Source organism: Equus asinus, chromosome 22 (genome assembly GCF_041296235.1).
Source record: "Equus asinus isolate D_3611 breed Donkey chromosome 22, EquAss-T2T_v2, whole genome shotgun sequence".
Taxonomy (NCBI): domain Eukaryota; kingdom Metazoa; phylum Chordata; class Mammalia; order Perissodactyla; family Equidae; genus Equus; species Equus asinus.
In genome coordinates, this window is record NC_091811.1 from 14,514,829 (window position 1) to 14,535,613 (window position 20,785).

At 52.6% G+C, this 20,785-nt stretch overlaps 2 protein-coding genes across 17 annotated transcripts in view; both read left to right on the forward strand.

Moving 5' to 3' along the window:
• Positions 1 to 14,087, forward strand: part of SLC6A13 (solute carrier family 6 member 13) — a 68,898-nt gene extending 54,811 nt beyond the window's left edge. For 4 of the 12 annotated variants that reach the window (XM_070494366.1, XM_070494365.1, XM_070494364.1 and 1 more), the window contains 10 exons: positions 532 to 666; positions 7,058 to 7,161; positions 8,105 to 8,229; positions 9,808 to 9,920; positions 10,252 to 10,389; positions 11,173 to 11,275; positions 11,739 to 11,839; positions 12,030 to 12,080; positions 12,832 to 13,002; positions 13,321 to 14,085. In XM_070494366.1, coding sequence (XP_070350467.1) covers positions 532 to 666; positions 7,058 to 7,161; positions 8,105 to 8,229; positions 9,808 to 9,920; positions 10,252 to 10,389; positions 11,173 to 11,275; positions 11,739 to 11,839; positions 12,030 to 12,080; positions 12,832 to 13,002; positions 13,321 to 13,443 — 1,164 coding nt within the window. In that variant the 3' untranslated portion in view covers positions 13,444 to 14,085. Of the gene's footprint in view, positions 1 to 531; positions 667 to 7,057; positions 7,162 to 8,104; positions 8,230 to 9,807; positions 9,921 to 10,251; positions 10,390 to 11,172; positions 11,276 to 11,738; positions 11,840 to 11,989; positions 13,003 to 13,320 lie in introns of those variants that run through there. The other 8 variants (XM_070494368.1, XM_014841798.3, XM_070494371.1 and 5 more) reach the window with 7 other exon arrangements.
• A 4,666-nt stretch (positions 14,088 to 18,753) lies between these two features.
• SLC6A12 (solute carrier family 6 member 12) overlaps positions 18,754 to 20,785 on the forward strand; it is a 35,005-nt gene continuing 32,973 nt past the window's right edge. Inside the window, exons 1-2 of one of the 5 annotated variants that reach the window (XM_070494359.1) lie at positions 18,754 to 18,949; positions 19,361 to 19,475. Coding sequence is in view for 1 of the 5 variants with exons in the window: in XM_070494358.1 (XP_070350459.1) it covers positions 20,109 to 20,118 (10 nt within the window). In the remaining 4 variants the exon portion in view is untranslated. Of the gene's footprint in view, positions 18,950 to 19,360; positions 19,476 to 19,750; positions 19,885 to 20,093; positions 20,119 to 20,785 lie in introns of those variants that run through there. The other 4 variants (XM_070494360.1, XM_014841796.3, XM_070494361.1 and 1 more) reach the window with 4 other exon arrangements.

The window sequence follows — 20,785 nt, forward strand, 5'->3', positions numbered from 1 at the left end:
CTATCAATCTCAAAATGATTCTCAACCAACCCAAGAACGTGGGGGGACTCTTTGCCTTAGAGTGTATGAGGCATTAGAGGGCATTCTGAGTTCTTCTGGACTCTTGCCCTGAGGCCTCTGACAAGGCTTCCTTCCTAATCTGGCTGCCTGGTTGTGCTAAGCTTGTAAGCTCTGTGAGGACAGAGATCATGTGTTACAGATCTTTTCATACCTGACAACCCTTGCCATAATTCCAAGCACACTTGTTGGGAGAATGCCCAAGTTCATTCAGTCACTCAACAAATATTTACTGGGTATGTGTCAAGGGGAGGGTAAGTGCCTTAAGCTGGAGGGAGGAAGGGGAGGTTGTGGCTTCTGGCAGAGGGGAGACGAAACTGAACAGCTGTGGGGTGAGAGGGAGTGAGCCGAAGAGGAACTCCCTTGACCTCTTCTGTAGGTGGGGAGCTCCTGCCTCCTGCCTCTGCTGCTGGGTCTCCAGCTCCCTCCTTCCTAACTCACAAAGTCTTTGTCTCTCATCTGCCCCTTGGTCAGGTGGTGTACTTCACAGCCACATTCCCTTACCTCATGCTGATGGTCCTGTTAATTCGAGGGGTGACACTGCCTGGGGCAGCCCAAGGGATTCGGTTTTACCTGTACCCAGACCCCACACGTCTGGTGGATCCCCAGGTAAGAAGCCACAGACGAGGGAGATCCCGTGGCTCTGGAGGTGCTTGAGCTACAGGCCTTCCTTGTGCTCAGGTCAGGCATCTGCTCCTGGCCAGACCCTGAGGCCTCCGTGGTGTGTGTGGGTCTCCAGACATCTGTTAGCAGCCGTTTCTTGTCTCCCTCCTTGGTTTACAGCTGCCAGGGAACCCTGCCAGGGGGCCCTGAGGCCCTAGTGGTACTTCTCAGGGGCCGCAATATGTCACTAACAGCCTTTTCTCACAGGCTGGACCCCTTTCCCCACATCCACCCAGCCCATTTTTGCGTTTTTTTCTCTTGGCAATCTCATTTCACACTGAGCTTCCTCTATTTCTTGACCCTCCACCAGCCCCCTCTGGTTCCCTCCGTGTGCCCCCGTGGCCCATTCCTGGGCCCCAGTTCCCCAGCACCTCCCAGCAGGGCTGGGCTGGTGTTGAGTTTCCTGTCAGTTGTCCAGAGGTCACTGCCTCTCCTCTCCCCTCCCCTCCGGCCTGTCCTTCACAGTCCACACAGTCTGCTACGGCTAGCTTCTTCATGGCCCTGCGCAGGGAGGGGGCGGTGCTACTTGCTGACTGGAGGGGTTGGTAAAACAGGGCCTGAAATAAGAAGCCACTGCCTCTGATGGGTTTCTTATCTTCTCCTGTTTGGCAGCCATTTTGAAAGCTGGCAAAGCCAGGAGGTGTCGAGGGCCGGAGGGGAGCGTGGGTAAGCTCCACCCCAGAGCCCCTAAAATGTGTTACCCAGCTACATGCTCTGTGCCTCCCTGGCACAGAGGTCGCCCTCCCTGGGAGTGTGTGCACAATGTAGAGACCTGCCCTCAGGGGCTGGAGGAGGCTCTCTGTGTCTATAGAAAGGGCCCTGAGGAAACTTCAGGTGGGCGGCTCTGGGCACAGAGAAGACTAACTATTGGATGGCTTTTCAAACATTTTCAGTAGTAAGGCACCAGCACATTCGCTGAAATTGCTGAGAGGGAGCGAGAGAAAAGGGAGTGACACACATTTCCACAGTGCCTGGGACTCAGCGTGCGCACGGAGGCGATGGCTCCCCCTCGGGCAGAACTCAGGGTGATCCAGATGCTAAATTGTCCTCAAGTCTCCCAGCCACCCCTGGCAGAGTTAAGACTTCTTCCTGAGTTCTGCTGGGGCTGCCGTGGCTCCCAGAAGCCAGGCTACTCCTGCTGAGAAGCTTCCCCATGCAGTCACATAGCCTTGGTCCTCAGTACTTCTCAGTGATCTTCTGGTGGGCTGCGAGGCTATCCTTCCCCTCTCCCATTTCTTACACATGATAGAGATACGGATGGCTGCTGCATCGTCTCTACAGGGTGCACAGGGGCTGCTGTCAGCCTCTGGAGGCAAACTGGAGAGCCAAGCTGTTGAAGCTAGAAGGACCCCAGAGATTATCCAGTGCAAATTCCTCATTGCACAGATGAGCAACCGAGGTCCAAGGTCACGCAGCAAGTCAGTGGCAGGGCAGATAAAGCGTATTTTTACTTTGTGAATCATAAGCCCCTGGACTTATCTGGAACAAGGGGTTGTGATGGGGAGTAGGTAGCAAGCAGGAGGTTGTGGGGGCAGGAGGCTTGAGGGAAGGCTTTGAAGGCAGGTGTGGAGTTTGGCTTGGATCTCCTATGCGAGAGGGAGCCGTTGTGGTTCTGGAGCACCAGAGATACGACCCAGTGGCTAAGCTACCAAACCTGCCTTTGGTTGGGGATCAGGCTGGGAAGGAGGGGACACGTTCAGGCAGGGGGACAGGCAGGTAGGCTGGAAGAGAAAAAGAAGAGAAGGGCCCAGTATTTCTGGAACTGATTTATGGCTTCTGTGATCAATGCCTTGTTTGTCCTGATCAGCCGTTTATCGAGTGCTCACTCTGTCCCTGGCATTGTTAAGAGGTTTACATGCGTTATTTCAGCTAATCCTCACAGCAGATCAGCGAGGTTTCCCCACTTTACAGATAGGAAGTTAAGGCCTAGAGAGTTTAAAGAATTTCCTGTCTCCACCCCTGCAGCTGGAATCCAGGTCTGAATGATGACCAATCCCACATACTTTGTGAGCTCTCGAAGGCAAAGTCCCCATCTGCTCATCTTTGTTTTTCTCACAGCTCATTCATTCAGCAAACATTTGTCCAGCATCTATTATGTGCCAGGCCCCTGCTAGGTGTGGGTTTGTTATATACTAGCTTCCACAAATATGAAGAAGGGACCGGATAGCCTTCAACTCTGAGAGTTAATACGGCTGTAATTCTGGGTCTGCGTTACTGCAGGGAACAAAACCTCTTTTCATCTGCTCTCCAGGATTCCATCTTTCCGACCCCAGCCAGCTGTCGGCTGTGCAGGGAGCATACGTCTTCTAAGTCCTCTGAGGCCCTGGTGAGGGAGATGTTTCAAGAGCAAGCTTGGTCCTGAGCTTCCAAGCAGCCTTGTTAGCTGCCTGGTCCTGGTCTCATATTGAAGCAAGGCCTTTGTTGTCAGGAACAGAGCAACACCTGCAGGGTGGGATGCCCCTGCCAGAGCCCTAATTGAGTGTAGTTGGCACTCCCCAGAAAGCGTGATAATTCCAGCTAGCATTTGCCTGGCACTTGAGAAAGGTACAAAATGCCTGCTAGGCAGCACAAAGACCAAAGACACCTCTCTCTGCCAAGCCCTCAGTCTGGGAGCAGGGAGCCAGGCCGAGATAATGCTGGGTGTATCTCGCTCCCTGCTCCCCTTCTGCCAGGCGTGCTGTGTGGTGGGCAGGTGGCAGCCTCTCTTGGTGTGCCCCAGGGCTCGTCTCTTTCACGCTGGGGCATGGCCCCTGGAAGCTCAGGATTATACTGGTGCCCTGTGTCCTTTGTCTGGGCGCTCATTTCTCTCCCTCGTCCTGGCCCTCTGCCTTGTTCTACTGCACTTTGCTAGATGGATAAGGGCAGGGGGTAGGGGGTAGGGGAGCCTCCCTGAGTCCAAAGGGCCCTTGTTGAAGCTTTTAAGTCTCTATGTTAAGCTATTCTAACAAAGGGTTTGTTTAGGGAGGAGGTTGGAACCATTGATTAGAATGAGTCCTTTTATTTTGATATCGTATGTTGAAATCTGTGGGACCTTTCTATCCCTGGAAGGTAAGTTGCTTTTTTAGAATAATAGCAACAACAAACAGCGGCAACAGTGGACATGTTCACTGTGTGCTTATCACTGCCAGGCCCTTTACTGAGTGCACTGACCCCCAGGACTTAGGGCTTAGCCTCTTTTTACAGACAAAGAAACTGAAGCTTAGAAAACAAGAAATTTGCCCCGAACCAAAAAACCAGCATGTGGGGGAGCTTAGGTTTCATCCCAAGTATTGTTTTGGAGTCTGCTGTCTTAATCACCATGATAGACATTTTCCAAAGAATATGAATTATTTGAGAGTTTTAAGGGCTGCTTTTTATTATTCCAGAATTATTCCCAAAGGTGGGATAGGGAACTAATATTTATTTGTTAGCCATTTTACATACATTATTTTATTTGTTATTATACCCATTTTTCTGATGAGAAAAATGAGGTTCAGAGAGGTTAAGTGACTGTGCCTAAGATCACACAGCTAGTAATTAATGGAGTTGGGAATTGAACCAGTTCAGTTTGACTCCAAAGGCCAGGCTTTTTCCATTACACACTATTGCCTTCCTAAAAATAGTGAATATAATAATCCTTGGGTTTGGACTCAAGGTTGAAAACATATTTCCTGGATCTTCCAGAGGTCTCTCTTTCCCTCTGGCCCCCAAAGACCTCTTCTTTCACCCACACTCCACCAAGTGTTTTTCACACTTATTTTATTCTTGGTCAGTCTTCTGCCCAGTCAGACACACTGGAGCTTTGTTCTAGAAACCAGGGCTCCTGGAATGGTCAGGGAGTGGGTCGCCTGTGGTGGGGAACAGAACAGCTTGCTCTGCTTGTTCTTTCAGCCTCCTCTGACCCCACTCCTTTCCCCGATCCCAGCAGGCTTGTCAGGCAGCAGCTGTGCAGAGAGCTGAGGCTTGCCAAGCTCCCAGTGAGGGGGCTTTAGTCAAAGTCACCGTATCTGACCTTTGCACTCTGAACTCTCGGCCCTCCTGCTGCATTTCCTTCTGTTCTCTTTAACTTCTCCTTCCAACTCAGTCTTAGTCTGTCCCCCTCAGGGTGAGGTGAACTGCCAAGTCACAGATTTTCTTATTTTTTCTTCTCAAGCCCAACTTTGCAAAACTTCTCAACCATAGGATTTGCGCCCCCTGCCTGCATGTGGGCAGCCACAGAATGTCTCTGGGCACTTGGGAGTTTCCCTGTTAACTGTGGGTCACTGCTAGGCACAGGAAGCAAACACCCAAGGCTTGAGGCAGGGCAGGCCCTTGGGCCATATCCTGGATGACCTGCTTGGGAGAGATCACCTGGTCTCATGACCCAGAAGTGCCTGTAAGCCCTGAGGCATAGGCATATGGCATCTCTCCCCAGCCCTTACATCCCTGAGCCTGGGTAAATCCTTTCTGGGTAAGCTCAGAGCCTCTGGCTGCTCTTGAAGCCACTCATAACCTACTGAGTGAGGCAGGAACGAAGCAGAGCAGAGGGACCCTCAGACCAGCGGTCACTGAGTCTTCCTGAGATACCATCCTCATCGTGTCTGTGCGGCAGAGTTTTAGAAAAGGATTTGAAGCATATTGAAGGAGCAAACAGACTCCCCAAGGCATCTCCTCCAACTTTTGTGGCTTCACACTGAATTTTGTCAGCACTCTCCTTCTTATCCTCAGGTCCTTTCTTCGTGCTTACCCTGCCCTTCTCTAGCTTTTGCAATAAATCCTGAAACCCCCTCTCCTTTCCCCGTTATAACTTTCCCTCAAGTTGCGAAGTTTCCCTGGTGTTTCCGTCTTTGCATGCCATTTCCTTGCTAGCCCTGGCTCCTCTGGATCTTCCTCTGTGCTCCTTGCCACTGAGCTCTTTTCCCTGGTGGCAACTCCTGCCCTGGGAATGGGATTCACAGTAAGCAGAAGGGACAGAAAGCTGGAGGCATTCTCCCCTTTTCTTTACCATCTTCCCTGCTCTGTCTGCATTCCTGCAGAAATGGAGCTATAACGAGAAGAGTGAGTGAGTGCCCTGGTGGATCCCCAGTGCCAGTTCTCGGAACCGTAGGGCAGTGATGCCCACATCTGCTGTTCATTAGCATCACCCAGATGCTTGGAAAATACTGCTGATTTCTGGGTTCTCCTTCAGGCCTAGAGAGTCAGTGTCTCAACTGGGGATGCTGGCTGAGGAATCGTGTGATTCTGATGTAGTCAGCTTGCCAGTGGGTTCCTTGCACCCACTCCAAGCTGAGGAAAATGGGCACTCTGCTGGGTCTGAGTATGATGAGAGAGCAAGGGAGGCTGAGGGTGGTGGCAGTGGTTAGGGAGGCAGGGAGAGACAGGTAACGGACTGAAGAGCTTTGCACAGAGAGAAGCTGAGGCTTTGGCGTGTGTGGACCCGGGAGCTTGACATTAGTGAGAAGAAAGCAGCGATCTGTTTGGGGGCTCCTGGGGCAGAGCTAGGCAAAAGATAAGAAATGGGGGTCACAGAAGTGTCAGGACGCTGCCTGGCGATGTCTGCCTCCATAGTTGGGAGTGCTCACGGCCCCTGAAGGCAGGAGGCGCCTGGGGAGAGTCTGTAGCCCCAGGACCCTGCCTCCTACAGATCTGCAGCTTGCCTTGTCCTGTTCGCCTTGATGCTCTTTCTCTTTGGGATGTTATTCTAGCTGTCCAATCTAAATCATAACATGCACAGGCTGGGGCAGCCAGCTGAGATAATAACAGTAACAGCCATGCTCTGTGTTTAGCTGTAGAGCTGTGCTCCCCCAGGAGTCCAGAGCCCGTTACAGATGCATTCTGTTCATCCTCTTGACTTTTTGTGAGCTGGGGATTATTCCTGCTGTTTTTCAGACAGAGGATTTTGAGGCATGAGGGGCAAAGCTACATGCTTGTGACGGCACTGATATTAAGCCCATATCCCCAGGGATCCTGTCCCTGGATTCCTCCCACACTGGCCGTGCTGCCAGGACAGCCTGGGACAGAGAAAAGTGGAGGCAGAACTCAGGGCTTTGTTTCCATTATAAAAATTGGGGGCCAGGCCTAGCTTAGGCCTAGAGCACCCTCTTGCCCTCCCACCCGCCTCCACCGTGGGTCCTTTAGTCTTCTTCTGCGAATGCCTAATGCCTATGCCATCCTGGTGGTACCCGAGAAACTCCATCTAGGGGCCCAGGAAGTAGAGCCCATTGGGATGGCCGGGCCACAGGGGTGCCTGCACTGGCTGAGAGCAGGCTTCTCGTCATCCCTAGCCAGCACCTGCTCAGCCATGGGCCCGTGTGCTCCCATGGAGCCCAGATGGTCTTGCTTTCTGGAGGTGCAGCTTTCTTGCCTTTTCCCTGTGTAGGTGTGGATGGACGCGGGCACCCAGATCTTCTTCTCCTTCGCCATCTGTCTAGGGTGCCTGACAGCCCTGGGCAGCTACAACAAGTACCACAACAACTGCTACAGGTGAATGGGAGGTGGGGCCAGAGCCACAAACCACCCATCTCTACTGTTCTTCTAGCCATGCTAGATCAGGGGTGACTGGGAGGGTGCCCCGGCTCATGCATTTGCCTACTCCATACCCATCTTCACCCAACTTTCTAATGCCCCAGAGCTGCCAGTGCTGAAAGGAGCCCACTGCAGCATGGGCAGGGGGATCGCTTCCAAAAGGATGGGATGGTTGTGGTTGTCTGGGAAACCACAGCAGGAGCCCAGCCCCCTGGCTAATTTAGAGGTTAGTGGGCTCAGGAGGGTAGGCAAGCTTGAGAAGCGTTAATAATGTCGTGCAGTGGAGCCTCAGTCTTGCCTCTTTGTACGTTTGCCCAGCGAACATTGAATCCTTACCCATTTTTATTCATCTCTCCCCCATCTCATGTCCCCTCCCAATGGTTCCTTCCGGTCTTACCTGGTTCATATCAGAGAATTTAAGCCAATTTTAATATTAGCAAAAAAAAATCATATCATGCATTTCAAAATCAAATTTAGGTGACTAAGAATTATTTGGTGCTTGGGATTATCCACACCCATATCCTCTACGTTCACATGCCAGACTGAATTGTGTCAGAGTGGTAGTGTCCCAAGAGGTGTGGTGGCGGTATTGTGGGGAGGGAGGCTGTGCAGAATTTTAAATTTTTAGGTTAATATTTTACTCCCTTAGAGCTCCCTTCTTTTAGAACTACCTTGATTTGTCCCAAGTCTGAGCTAATGGAGTAGCAGGGAACCAACCCTTGAAGGCTCACCTTAATTCTGCCAGGCAGCCCCTCTGTGAAGGGCTGGGACAAGTGTCTGCCTGTCTGCCTTGAGGGGCAGTGCTTCCCTGGGGTTTCTGTTGGCTCCAGACAGGAGGCCTGAGGCCCTGGCAGCCCCTTTCTGATCCCGCCTGTTTCCACCTCCCCCTCCCGCCCCGCAGGGACTGCATAGCCCTCTGCTTCCTCAACAGTGGCACCAGCTTTGTGGCTGGGTTTGCCATCTTCTCCATCCTGGGCTTCATGTCTCAGGAGCAGGGGCTGCCGATCTCTGAGGTGGCTGAGTCGGGTGAGTACTGCCGGGGAGGGCCGTGGCAGTGGGTTCCAGGAGCTTCGCTTGACCCTTTGCCACTGGGATCTGGAGAGTTTCTATTGTCACCTACACCATGGGTGAACTGTCGTCTCCTCTCAGTGGGTGCGTCTAGGACTTAAACAGCAATTCCAGCTTCAAAGGGTTAATGGGTATCCCGTGAACATTTTTCTTCCCATCCCTGGCCTCCAGTTCCTTATCCTGGAGGCAACCAATGCCATCAGATTCATGTTTGTCCTTCCAGAAATAGTTTAGGCGTATGTGAGGAAAAAAACCCCACATGTATGTATTCATACAGATTCATACATATTACTATTTCTATTCCTTACCCACCTTTTTAAAAAACCAATTGCTAACATCCTACATACACTGTTCTGATCTTGCCTTGTTTGGTTCACTTTAAAATGTAGCTCAGAGATGAGTTTCTATTGGCACATAGAGTGTCCTCCTTTTTTAAGTGACTGCCTTTCCACCATGCAGTGTCATTGTTGCTTTTAAGTAAAATCAAGGACTGATGCCCCGACTGGGTAAGCTAGAAAGTTTTCTCATGCTCTTCTCCTGTTCTTGCAGACCACCCACTTACACTCTGTAACAAGATAATTTTTTATCACAGCATTCACAAGCACACTCCTGTTACGTTACACACAGTGCCAAGCACTGAGCAACTAACATCACTGATTCTTATTAAAAATGATAATTTTTCGCTTTTATTGAGCACTTACTAGATGCCAGGCACTGTAGGAGCATTCTGCCTGTACCAGGCAGTGGAAAGCTGTGAGGCAGCAGTGGCATTACCCCGTCTCATCAATGTGGGAAGCAGGGCTTTGTCCAGGGCACACGGTCCTACCCTTTTCTTCAAAGGAAGCTTCCTGTGGAGGCATCCAGGCACTGGCATTTGAATCTGTTCCTGCCATTTGCTGAGAGGAACATTAATTTATTTGAGAGGATGTATGTCAGTGGTATTCCAAAATGAATGCCAGTTCACTCATTGTAGGGTGACAGAAAAGGCTCCAGGTGCAGAGATGACAAACTGGTGGCCCCAGGCCCAATCTAGTCTTGGAGGTATTTTCTTTGGAACCACCTGTTTTGTAGAAACAACACAGTGATTGCCTCAGTGGGGGCATGATGTCCGGGTCTCGTCAGGCCCTGCTTCTTCCTCATTTTACACTGGGTCAGCTTCACAGATGGGCACAGCCTGCCTGGCTCCTGAGCTCTGTTTAAGTTTGAAACCTCTGGTTTGGGGCAATAGATCTGGAGAATGAGCCCTGAGGACTTAGGGTGGATATAGCCTCTTTCTATTTTCCACAGCCCTTTACACCCACAGACGCTAGGTTTGTTCCTGCCCATGAGAATACAGTGGGGGGTGCCTTGGAAATTTGGGGACCAGGGAGAGGTTTTGGTGGCGTATACTGGGTGAGGATGGTGGTGGTGGTAACTTTGGGGTGCAGTTTCCTTTGGCTCCTATGGCTCTGCGGCCCCACTCTGGGAAGCCTTGGGCCGGCACATGGTCTGGAGCTGGCCAGGCACTGGGCTGTTCTCCTCTGCTCCTTGCTGCAGGCCCTGGCCTGGCTTTCATCGCTTACCCTCGGGCTGTGGTGATGCTGCCCTTCTCTCCTTTGTGGGCCTTCTGCTTCTTCTTCATGATTGTCCTCCTGGGACTGGATAGCCAGGTATTAAGACGTGGCCACTCAGAGCCTGAGAGACAAGTGGTGTGTGTGGGCTGGGGGAGGGGAGCAGTGAGCATGAGGTTGAGCTTGATGCCCTGAGGGGCCTTAAAACAGTTGGAGACTGGGTGATTGTCAGCAGTTGATGCCCTTCCAGGGACCAAGAGGAGTTTTGAAGGGTGGGTCCAGACCTAACCATGCAAGGGCAGCTCCTGGGACTTGAGACAGGGAGGCTGGCTGAGATAGGGCTGACCCTGGGAGCAAGAAGCCAGAGCTAGTAGACAGACCTTATTTTGGGAGCTCTCTTTCCCTCCAATTCTTTTGCCCTCTCATCCAGTTTGTGTGCGTAGAAAGCCTGGTGACGGCGCTGGTGGACCTGAACCCCGAGATGTTCCGCAAGAAGAACCGGAGGGAGTTCCTCATCCTTGGAGTGTCTGTCTTCTCCTTCCTTGTTGGGCTGGTCATGCTCACAGAGGTGAGGATCTGGGAGGCTTGAAGGTGGGGACCACGTGAGGAGGAGGAGCCAGTGGACAACTGTGGCAAGGCGGGTGGAGCAGGCTGCTGTGGTTTCAGGCTGCAGGGCAGGCCCTCCTGGCTTCAGGGCACTGGGACTCCCTCCTTTCCCCGCCACAGGAAGGACAAAGTAGACAAGTCCCTCTTCTGGCCTTTGGGCATTGACCCACCTCCCTTTGCGGACAGGCAAGGGGTAATTTGTCTCCACAGTAAGCTAAGGGGTATGAAAAGGATGGTTAAAAATTCTTGGACTAGGAAAAACTGCCTCTCCAGCAAGATCCCATGATTTCCCCAGCAGCTGAACCAAGTTCCAGGGATGAACTTCAAGGGAAGAAAGGGAGCCCTGGGGGTGGGTGGTATTTTGTGTGATCTCTCAAGGGAGAGGGAAGGAAATGGAACTTGTCAGCTTGATAATACTAATGACAGTCCCTATCCTGATCCTTCGCCAAAAATGTGCACACTGTGATTTGGGCTTCTGGGTCAATCCTGAAATGTTCTCGGGGATAAGCTAACAATAGCTGTGTATTTCATCTATCTTCCTTCCAAAGACAATAATAAAGAATCATTATTGTCTCATGTCTGCCTAGTGCCTTACAGCTCACAAACTGTATTCTGTTTTAATATCTATTTCCTGTGGTCCTTACCAGCTCTGCCCTGTGACCCAAGGGTGTGAGGCTGGCAGGCATGGGGTCAATCTGTCTGTTTCCTCTGAATAAAGTTCTGGTTTTTATCTCTTCCTGGGCAGGGCGGTATGTACGTGTTTCAGGTCTTTGACTACTATGCAGCCAGCGGCATGTCCCTCCTGTTCGTGGCCATCTTTGAGTCCATCTGTGTGGCTTGGGTCTATGGTGAGTAACTTTTCCCCTGGGTCCTAACACCAGTACTCACCTCTACCCCATGGCCGTTAGACAAAAGAGAGACATCCACTGCTCACATCCACCTTTTCCTGGGGCTCCTCCCCTTCTAACTTCAAAAATCTCAAGAATCCTAAATTGCTACCAGTGTAAGGGCCCTCCAGAGGTTACGGCTACACCCAGACCACCCAGGTGGGCCCATATCCTGTCCTATCCACACTTTTTCAGCCTTTAACAACTTTGATAATCAGAATGTTATTGCCTTTGCCTAAGCCAAATTCTGCCCACAGCCTATGAATTCTGGGGAAGAGTTCTCTCTTAGCAACGATTTGAAAAGACAACGATGATATCTTTATTTATTGATCCTTGCCCATCCTGATCTTGGTGGTCCTGGTCCTGATGCTTTGGATGCTAAAGAATGTCGTTTCTCCCCCTTCCTTCCTTCTCTTCATGGTAGGAGCTGGGCGCTTCTATGACAACCTTGAAGACATGATTGGGTACAGGCCATGGCCTCTAATCAAATATTGTTGGGTCTTCCTCACACCAGCTGTGTGCACAGTAAGACAACCTTCAAAGGGTAAAGCCAGATGAAGGGATAGAGAGATGGTGGTGGCAGGAGGGTAGATAGGCGGTTAGCCCTAGAAGGGACTTCTCCGTGAGGATTGAAAATTATTTTAGATTTCCATTCATCCTCCTGTTGGATTCTAGGAAATGACAGCAAGATAGATTCTTCCTTTCCATTTCACAGAAGGATAAACTGAGGCCAAGAGCTGTCAGACAGTTCAACCAGCATCACAATGTGAGTCTGATGTCACAGGCAGGACTGAAACCAAGTGCATGGGGCTGCTCGTAATAATATTAGTAATCACAGCAGTAATAATAGCAGCAGGCTTAGAGCACTGACTCTGTGCTGGACACAAAGTGCTTCACACATTTTAACCCATTTAATCCTCACAAGAACCCCATGGAGAAAGAGTTACCATTATATTCATTTTACAGGTGAAACTGAAGGTAAAGAGGTTAGCGATTTACCCAAGCTAGAAAGTCGCAGAGAGCTAGGATTCCAACCTAGGCAGCTCAGCCGCAGAGTCTGAGCCATAAACCCCCGTGTGCTGCATCCTCTGGCTTTATCTGTGTCAGTAGTTCCCCTGAGCACCGCCGCATGCAGGATATACATGGGGCCCAGGGGCAAGGAGGCATGACCCCCTCCCTTGAGGGGGGGTCACAGCCCCACCTGATAGTGCAGGAGACTTAAACACCTGAAAGCACCGGCAGGCACATAGCTGTCTCCTAACTGAGGCCAACCGTGTGTCGAGGTGCCCAGGGGCATGGGGTCCCCGGAGGGACAGGGTGGGTATCTGGAAAACACCTGTTTGGGGGTGTGGATTTTGGGCAGAATTGGATGGAGATTGGAAGCTGACTGGGCCAGATGAGCCTGAAGGCAATTCCAGGCTGGGAGCGTGACTGATCTCCGCCAGCTCTTCTGGGGGGCGCTGAGGGCACAGGGCCCCTGCTCGCGCAGCCCCTTTCTCTTCTGCTCTCACCCTCAGGCCACCTTCCTCTTCTCCTTGATCAAGTACACCCCACTGACCTACAACAAGAAGTACACCTACCCGTGGTGGGGCCATGCCCTGGGCTGGCTCCTGGCTCTGTCCTCCATGGTCTGCATTCCCACCTGGATCGTCTACAAGCTCAGCACCTCCAAGGGCCCCTTGAGAGAGGTAGGGAGTTAGTTGGGAGAAAAGTAGTCGGAGAGCGTAGGAATCCTAGTGGATGAGGTAGGGTCCCCTTGATGGTAGGCGGCTGCCTGCCAGGGTCCGCAGGAGGGCTGGTGAGCCTGGGGTGGGTATTGGGGAGGGACAGGGTGAGTGCTTAGAAGTCTCAGATGGAGACTGGATGCTCCAAGACACAGACTGTGATGATAGGGTTGCACCTGGGGGGCATGTTTGTGTATGGGGCAGGCAGACCTCAGCGATGAGGGAAGCTGGCAGACTTGCCCTCCCTCCACCTCGTGACAGCCACCTCCACTCTCCTTGCAGAGAATTCGCCAGCTTGTGTGCCCAGCTCAAGACGTGCCCAAACAGAACCGAGCAGAACCCTCTTCCCCTACCACGCCCAGGACATCACGGTTCAGACTCACAGAACTAGAGTCTCACTGCTAGGGGGCAGGCCCTGCGATGGCACCTGTGAGCCTGGCTGTGGGGACAGCTGCGGAGGGAGAGAGAGGAAGCAGCCCCGCTGTGCTTCTCTGCCCCTATGTGGTGTAGATAAGACAAAAGGGGATATTTTGGAATCCACCTTGTGAGCTGGGGCCTCCAACCCCAACTTTCCTGCGCCAGGGGTGGCTGAACAGCTGTGAAATGCCAGTATCAAGAGCTTCCCATTTGAGATGGGCCTTGGGGAGCTGGGGGAGGATGGGGGGAAAGCTCTGTTCGGCTTCTGGGCCCTCTTACCCTTCATTCCATTAAACCCAAGTTCTTCCGACTGACTACTAGCCGTGCCTCCTGATTTCTGCCCCTCTGCCTTGACCACCTCCTCACTTTAGAGCTGTGGCTTTAGAACCCCCCACCCCCTCCCCAGCTGGCTTTCCCATCATCGAGTTCTCCTTGTGGACCATGAGCAGAGGGCATTGCTGGGGGAGAAGGTGACGGGGCCCGGCTGAGACCCTCCGTCAGCAGACACTCCTCCGTCCATGCTTCCTTAAAGTGCCCTCCTCCTTCACTCTGGAATGAGAAAGGCAACTGAGGGAAGAATAAGCCGTAGCTGGAGGGAGGAAGGAAAAGAGTGGTCGGGCTGCTTCTTGCCCACGCTTCCCTTGCCGGGCCCTTGCCCGACTCTGCTTACCAAATCTGTGTGCGACTGCCCAGGGCCTGGTTCCGGGGTATAAGAGAGGACAGCAGTGACAGGACAACAGACCTGAGGCAACAGGTACCGGAAGCCCTGGCAGAGCAGGGCACTACCCCAGCACAGCCAGCAGAGGGACCCTGCTTCCTCAGGACCACCTCGTTCTTCAGCCTCTGCTGAAAAGAGTAGGTGCCGGATGCGGTCGCCTCCACGAGGGGTGGGACTGCCATGACCACAGCCCCGCTGTCAGGGCCTGAGCTGCACAGATGAACTCTTGGGGTTAGGCTGCAAAGAGGATTCAGGTGGAAGGCAAAGTGTGTCCTACCTCAGGGTCTGCAGCTGCGGCTCCAGGTGTGTCTCTGCAGCTGTACCTCCGAGTGGGTGTGTGGAGCAGGGCCACACGTATCTCTGTGTGTGTGTGTGTCTGTTCAGATGGTTCTTCCGGTGCTGTTCCAGGATAGCATCCGGTGATCCTAAGAGCTGCAGACTAAGGGCACACAGTGTTCCCTGGGTGATTTTCTTAGTTTTTTCACAAGTCAGTGAGTGGGAAAATGCACTGAAATCTTTACTAGTCTTCAGCTTTTGATTTCTTGGTGTTGGGAGAGTTTCTAAAGATTAGTGCTAGTGGCCCTACTGTGTGTTGGCCTTGGCTGCTCCTTCCCAGTCACTGAACAGTTGGGAGTCCCCCATGTGTGCCAGGCTCAATCACAGTCCTAAGATGGGAGAAATAGACCTGCCAAAACTTGAGATACCACCCACCTGACATCTGACAGTTTTTCCAGAACACCTACTGTGTGGTGCTGTGCTATGCTCATGGCACATGAGGAGCAAAAATAGATACGACTTCTTAAACGACAGATTGTGACAAATGCTATGAAAGAAAAGCAAAGTGCTATGAGAGAGAATAATGGGGGTGTGGGAAGGAAGCTGATGACTTAGGTTGGTGGTCTGGAAGGCTGTTCTGAGGGTGTGCTGTCTCTCTCTCTGTCCATCCCTTGGATCCGCCAGACTCTGCGAGGCCCAGGAAGGGGCGTAGGCAGTCTGATAATGGTGACTCACGTTCTATTTAGGAGATTCATTAATGGTGGAATATGGTGTGAAAATAATCCATTAGCATAAGAAGCAGGAGATATGGGTTCTAGTCCTGACCTGCCTCTAACTTGCTGTGTTTCTCTGTGGAAGTTACTTGGAATTCGGGTCTTCATTGTTTTCAGACGGAGATAATACTGCCCACTCCACCCACACACAGGTTTGTTGTAAGGTTCAAATGAGGTAAGGCATGTGAGAGCCCTTTCAGAAATGTGGTGCCAAATGGTGTGAAGACATTAAACCAGTTGGGGTGGATGAAGGAGCTGCTCTAACAAGCCAGGGCTGACAGGCAGACAGGTGAGAGAAGCTGCTGGCCCGGGTCAGTCAGGGAGAGGGAGCAGGGACCCCTGGACTCGGCTTCAGCCAAGGGAGCAAAGAGATGTGGGGGCAGGGCGCTTTCAGTCCCATTGCTTTCTCTGCCTGGAAGGGCGATATGAATCCTGCAGTTCTCAGAGGAAGAAGACACAGGCGCCGGCCCCGTAGCCTAGTGGTTAAGTTCGGTGTGCTCTACTTCAGTGGCCCGGGTTCGGTTCCTGGGCGTGGACCTATACCACTCGTCGGTGGCCATGCTGTGGCGGCAGCCCACATACAAAATAGAGGAAGATTGGCATGGATCTTCCTCAGCAAAAAAAAAAAAAATGAAGGCACAAAAGGGAGGGAAGCCCTCTCTTGTCTAGAGGCCACACCTGTTAGAGAAGAAAGGCAGAGGAAGAACGGCTGGCAGAGACAGCCTTGGGGCAAGTGATAGCTGAGTGGAGAGAGCAGGTGACTGGAGAGTTACAGACTACAGCCCATAGAGGTAGGGAAGCAACCGGTTAGGCCCTGAGCCCACCGGGCTGCCTTGGGGCCTCGGATCTCATGCCTGAGACCTGGCACACAAGCACACCTAGGTCTCAGATCCGTACATGCGCACACACACAGTCCCTCCTCGTCCTCAGATAAGTGTGCGCAAACTCAGAGACGCGGCAGTCTGCCAAGCACACGCCTTTACAGAGGCCTGCAGTCCTGGCTTGGGTCTTACTTACTAGCTGTGTGACCTTGGGTAAGTTAACCTCTCTGATCCTCAATTTTCTGCTCTATAAAATGGGAATAATAATACTTACATCATTGTGTTCTTGGCGTCCAGTGGAAGGTGAAGGGAGAGTTGCCTTGGGGACACATTTCAAGCAAACCCACCCTGTTTCCCATGACTCCAGTGCCCTCACATTGGGCTGCCAATGAAACAGAAAAGCCCAAGAAGAGTTCTGAGACCTCCTTGCTGTCCCCGGCTTCCCCAGCCCCAGGCATCAGGTTGCATTGGGCCCCAGAAAGAAGGCTACCTGTTTATTAGCTAAGCATGTTTGCTAGGAGGCAGGGGAGAGGTAGCTCAGAAATACCCCTGCATCTTGTGGCCCGAGGGTCCTGCTCAGCAGCACTATTGTCCAAGAAGAGCAGGGCTGAGTCCTCCAAGCCCTAGTCTACATCCTCTGGCTGTGGGAGAGCAACGCCCCCCCCAGAAAAGGGAAGACTGGCATCATTTTTCCCTCAAGTTGTATCCATCCATCCATCCATCTGATGAACATTGAGTGCCTCTGAGCCAGCGCTGTAGTAAATGCTAGAGGCAGAAATAAAGAATTGTGAAGTATGACCCCTGCCCTTTAGATGTTCATGGTCTGGGAAACAGTTTGCTGCAGTAGGACAAACATAGATTTTTGGACCCAGGAGGCCCAGGTTCAAATCCCAGCTCCCTCATTTACTAGTGTATGGCCTTAGGATACACTACTTAGCTCTATTCATCCCAATTTTCTCATCTGTAAAATGGGGCTAATAATTCCTACATTTCAAGGCTGTTGTGAGGATTAAATGAGGTAACATATAAAGCACCTAGCCTGAGTTAGATGCTCAGGAAATAGGTCCCATGCCAGGCCCTCTAAAAGCATGCAGGGGGCTAGAGGATGAGGGTGGTGACAAGGACATTCTCTGGGGTTTAATGGTTTTCACTGAGCAAGATACCTGATTTATTTGACCACAGTTCGTCTGGACTCTGGGCCCTCCCCAGTGTGGACACAGCCCAATCTCAGGCTTTCCAGGTCACTTGGGGATCCCTACATGTTGCAAAGATGGAGGTCTCCGGCCTCCAGGAGTTCGCCAAATGGTCTCAATATCTCTTGGGGACAGGAAGCTGCGGGTATTGGGGTAGATTTAACTAAGGGAGGGTTCAGAGTTAAAGGGAGGGCCAGGTCAAACGCGGCAGCTGTTCTCCTACAAGGTGAAGTTGAGGCAAGAAGACTGCTGGACTGTATGAATCCCCAGGTCCTCACAGAAAGCCTGACACATTGTAGGCATGAAATGAAATTTCTGAATGAACCATCGAGCTAGGACATTCACCCTCTGCCCATCCTGATTCTCTTCCCTCTCACTCCCCTTCATGGAGAGGCTGTGTCTTCTGTTCTGGAATAGCTGCAGCTAGGTAATCTCATGGACTTTGATGTCCCCTCTGCAGTAAACTCTGTGGTTGACACATGGTGGACCTGACATGGGGGACAGGGCAGACGCAGCAGGGCAGGCCACACCATCCTAGCAGAGCACAGCGTAACTGGAGTGTGATTTCTGGCTGAGACCATGCCCTACTCTCCAGAGTGACCCCAAGCTTGACTGCTGGCTTCACAGAGGCCAAGGGTCTGAGAAGTGAGACTCACTCTGGCTTTCTCCTGATGGGGAACCCCACAGGAGGTGCTGAGAGGAGCCTGAGAGACACTGAGTAGGGGTGCTTGATGGAAAACTACAGACTAAGATTCTCACTTCACACCCAGCCCTTCGGGGAAGTCCTAAAACACGAAGGGGAAGCACATGCAAATGGAAATTTCCCTTTCTCCCCACAACTTCCCCTCCCTCCACAGCCCCTGGGGCTAAAGAAGCATCTCTGTTGTCGTGAAGGAAGCACTGGCTATTCTGAATGAAGGCTGTGGGACAGTCCTGTGCCCGGCACGGCACCACGAGGACATACTCAGGAACAGTGATGAGGACCCTGTTCTGGAGATGCTCGCCGGACACTAGTGTGGGACACACACCTTTGCTCAACAGATACCAATTCAACACTGATGAATTGCCCGGCAATGCCAGGCAACCAGACAAGTCCCAGCTATGGGCCTGAGTGCTGAGCGGTCGCTAGAGCATTATTATTGCTACCTGGGGCCAGACACTCCACCATCCCAGCCCCCGCTCCCAGGGCACCCACAACGAACACCAACAAATCCCTTAAGCACCGATGATATCCTAAGCGATTGACCATACTGTCTTTAGCCCTCTTGGCAACCCTGCAGAGTAGGGATCGGGAGCAGACATTCCCTTTACAGATCGGGAACAGGCTCAGATCCTTGTCTTGCTGATGTGACTGGGAAATGACAGAGGACAGGTCCAGAGACAGGTCTGCTTGACTGCAAACCTGCGTCCTTTCTAGATTATGCTCCTTGAGGTACGCTCTGGGCACCTTCTCTAGGAAAATCCCGAGGAAAAGGGCAGTGGTTGTGAAGTTCAGAGCCTTGCCTTGAAACCACAGAGGGCAGGTACTTAGTGGAAAACTCCAGGGCATGATTCACCCTCCTGCTGTGCCCTCGTCAGCGAGGCCAGCTCCCCTCCTGAGGTGCTCAGTGTCCAGCCTGGGAGGTGGTGGCTCCCGTCCTGCTGCTCTGTCCCCTGCCCTGAACATCCTCATCCCTCTTCCCTCACAAGGAGCTTGTACTGGGAGGGGGCAAGGTGAGAAGGGGGAGGGCGAGGGCCAAGGAGCAAAATGGGGAGAGATGCAGTTAGATGTGTCTCTGAGCCCAAGAGGGTGGTCTTGGGTCAGCGGCTACTGGGCGAGCACTGATCCTGAGGGAGGGGTGAGCAGTGGGAGTGGGGTGGGGGAGGGGGACCGGGGACAGAGGACTTGACTTCCTGAGGTTAGATGTTGTAATCCTGGTTCACAGACTTTTGGCTTCAGTCCCTCCTGCTGCTTGTGGTGTTTCTCTGCTCCTTCACTGCCCAATACATTGGCGCACGCACACACACGCACGCACACACACACAGAGTTGCTTTCTGCCTGGGAGTCCCTGGACAATGGCACCAATGACTCAGATGGGATTCTGAGCTGGAACGAACAGGAGAAAGAGTGAAGGTGGAGGACAGTTTCCCTTTCAGGTCCCATCTCTCTTGGCTTTCTCCTAAGCAGCCTCTCTGGGACTGTCCTGGGCATCTGAGCGCGGAGCTGAGTGGATCACAGGAGCCAGGCTCGGGGACTGAGGTGAGCCGGAAGGGGAGGGCTGGATCTGTCCTCGCAGTCTCTGAGAGCTGCCTCAGAGGGGTGGAGGGCTGAGGCCTGCGAGGCAAGACTGTGTCAAGAACTGTGTGTGTCTGTGGAGCAATAAACTGGGACCTGAGGAAAGTCTGATGTTTGGGAATCTTAGGACAGGGGTGTCACCCCAGCTTCTCCCTCACCCTCCACAGCATCTGAGTTGCTCAGGGACAAGCCTGGGAAGCAGGAAAGTCCATAGACTGGGGGCTGGCCACAGGGAGAGGGTGAAAGAGGCGGTGATTACCTGCCTGAAAGGGAGGGGGAAACAGACAGTGCCCAGTGAGGTGGGAAGGAAGAGAGGATGGGAGAAACCTCGGGGCATTCCTGAAGGCCTGTGACCTGCGTTTAGTGATTGCAGGTGAGGGGCTCCAGTCCTCCCTCTACCAGTCGAGCGTGGTGGGCTGGGGGCCAAGCGTCTCCCAGAAGAAGGGAGCTGCCCCTCCTCAGGGGTGGTGGGGGGCATGGGCACACTTGAGCCCAAGGCAGGCAATGAGGGAGCCGACGGAAGGTGCAGGCAGCTGCCAGCTGAGCCCAGCAGCCCATGGGTTGTGAAGGACTGGACAGGAGTCAGGTTTTGGTGCCATGCACACAGGTATGTGTGTGCAAATGGACGTGACGGGAATGGCACCAGTGTGTGTACAGAAATGAGAACTGGTATGTGGGGGTTGGCTGGAGCAGGGGCTGGGGCTTCCCGTGCCCCATATTCAGGGCTGGGCCACTCCTGTGCTGGATTTGGGGGTGCAATGGGACTGAGCTGGGGTCCCAGCAGCATGTGGGAGCAGAACTTCTACACTTGTCTGCTCCTCTGCTAGACCCTGGCGAGGCCTCTGGCCACATGCCCAGCTTCTAAGAGCAAAGTTAATTTTGGACCTTCTCGCCTCTTGAAGATTTCCTCAATGGGCAGCACTGAGCCCAGTGTGGGTGTAGGTATCTTTGCTTCAGGAGGGCATGGACATATGGTGAGGTCCATTCTGTGCCTCCATACCCTGCCGCAGCTCAGCAAAGCAGGTGGGCACCTGGGGAGGTGATGTTAGGGGCTGAAGAGGTGACCAAGCTGGGGTAGACCGTTGGGAAAGGGAGACATCTCAGAAGTCATCGTGACTGTGGATAACACTGTTGTATGGCTATTCCTAGCAAATGGGCTGGGGCAGCAGGGCACAGACAGGACCGGTGAGGGTGGCAGGAGGGTGGGGTGTACTGTTTTTTGGCTTTTAAAAGTAACCCCCAAAAGGAGAGCTCTGTACAGCTTGTACTCCTGG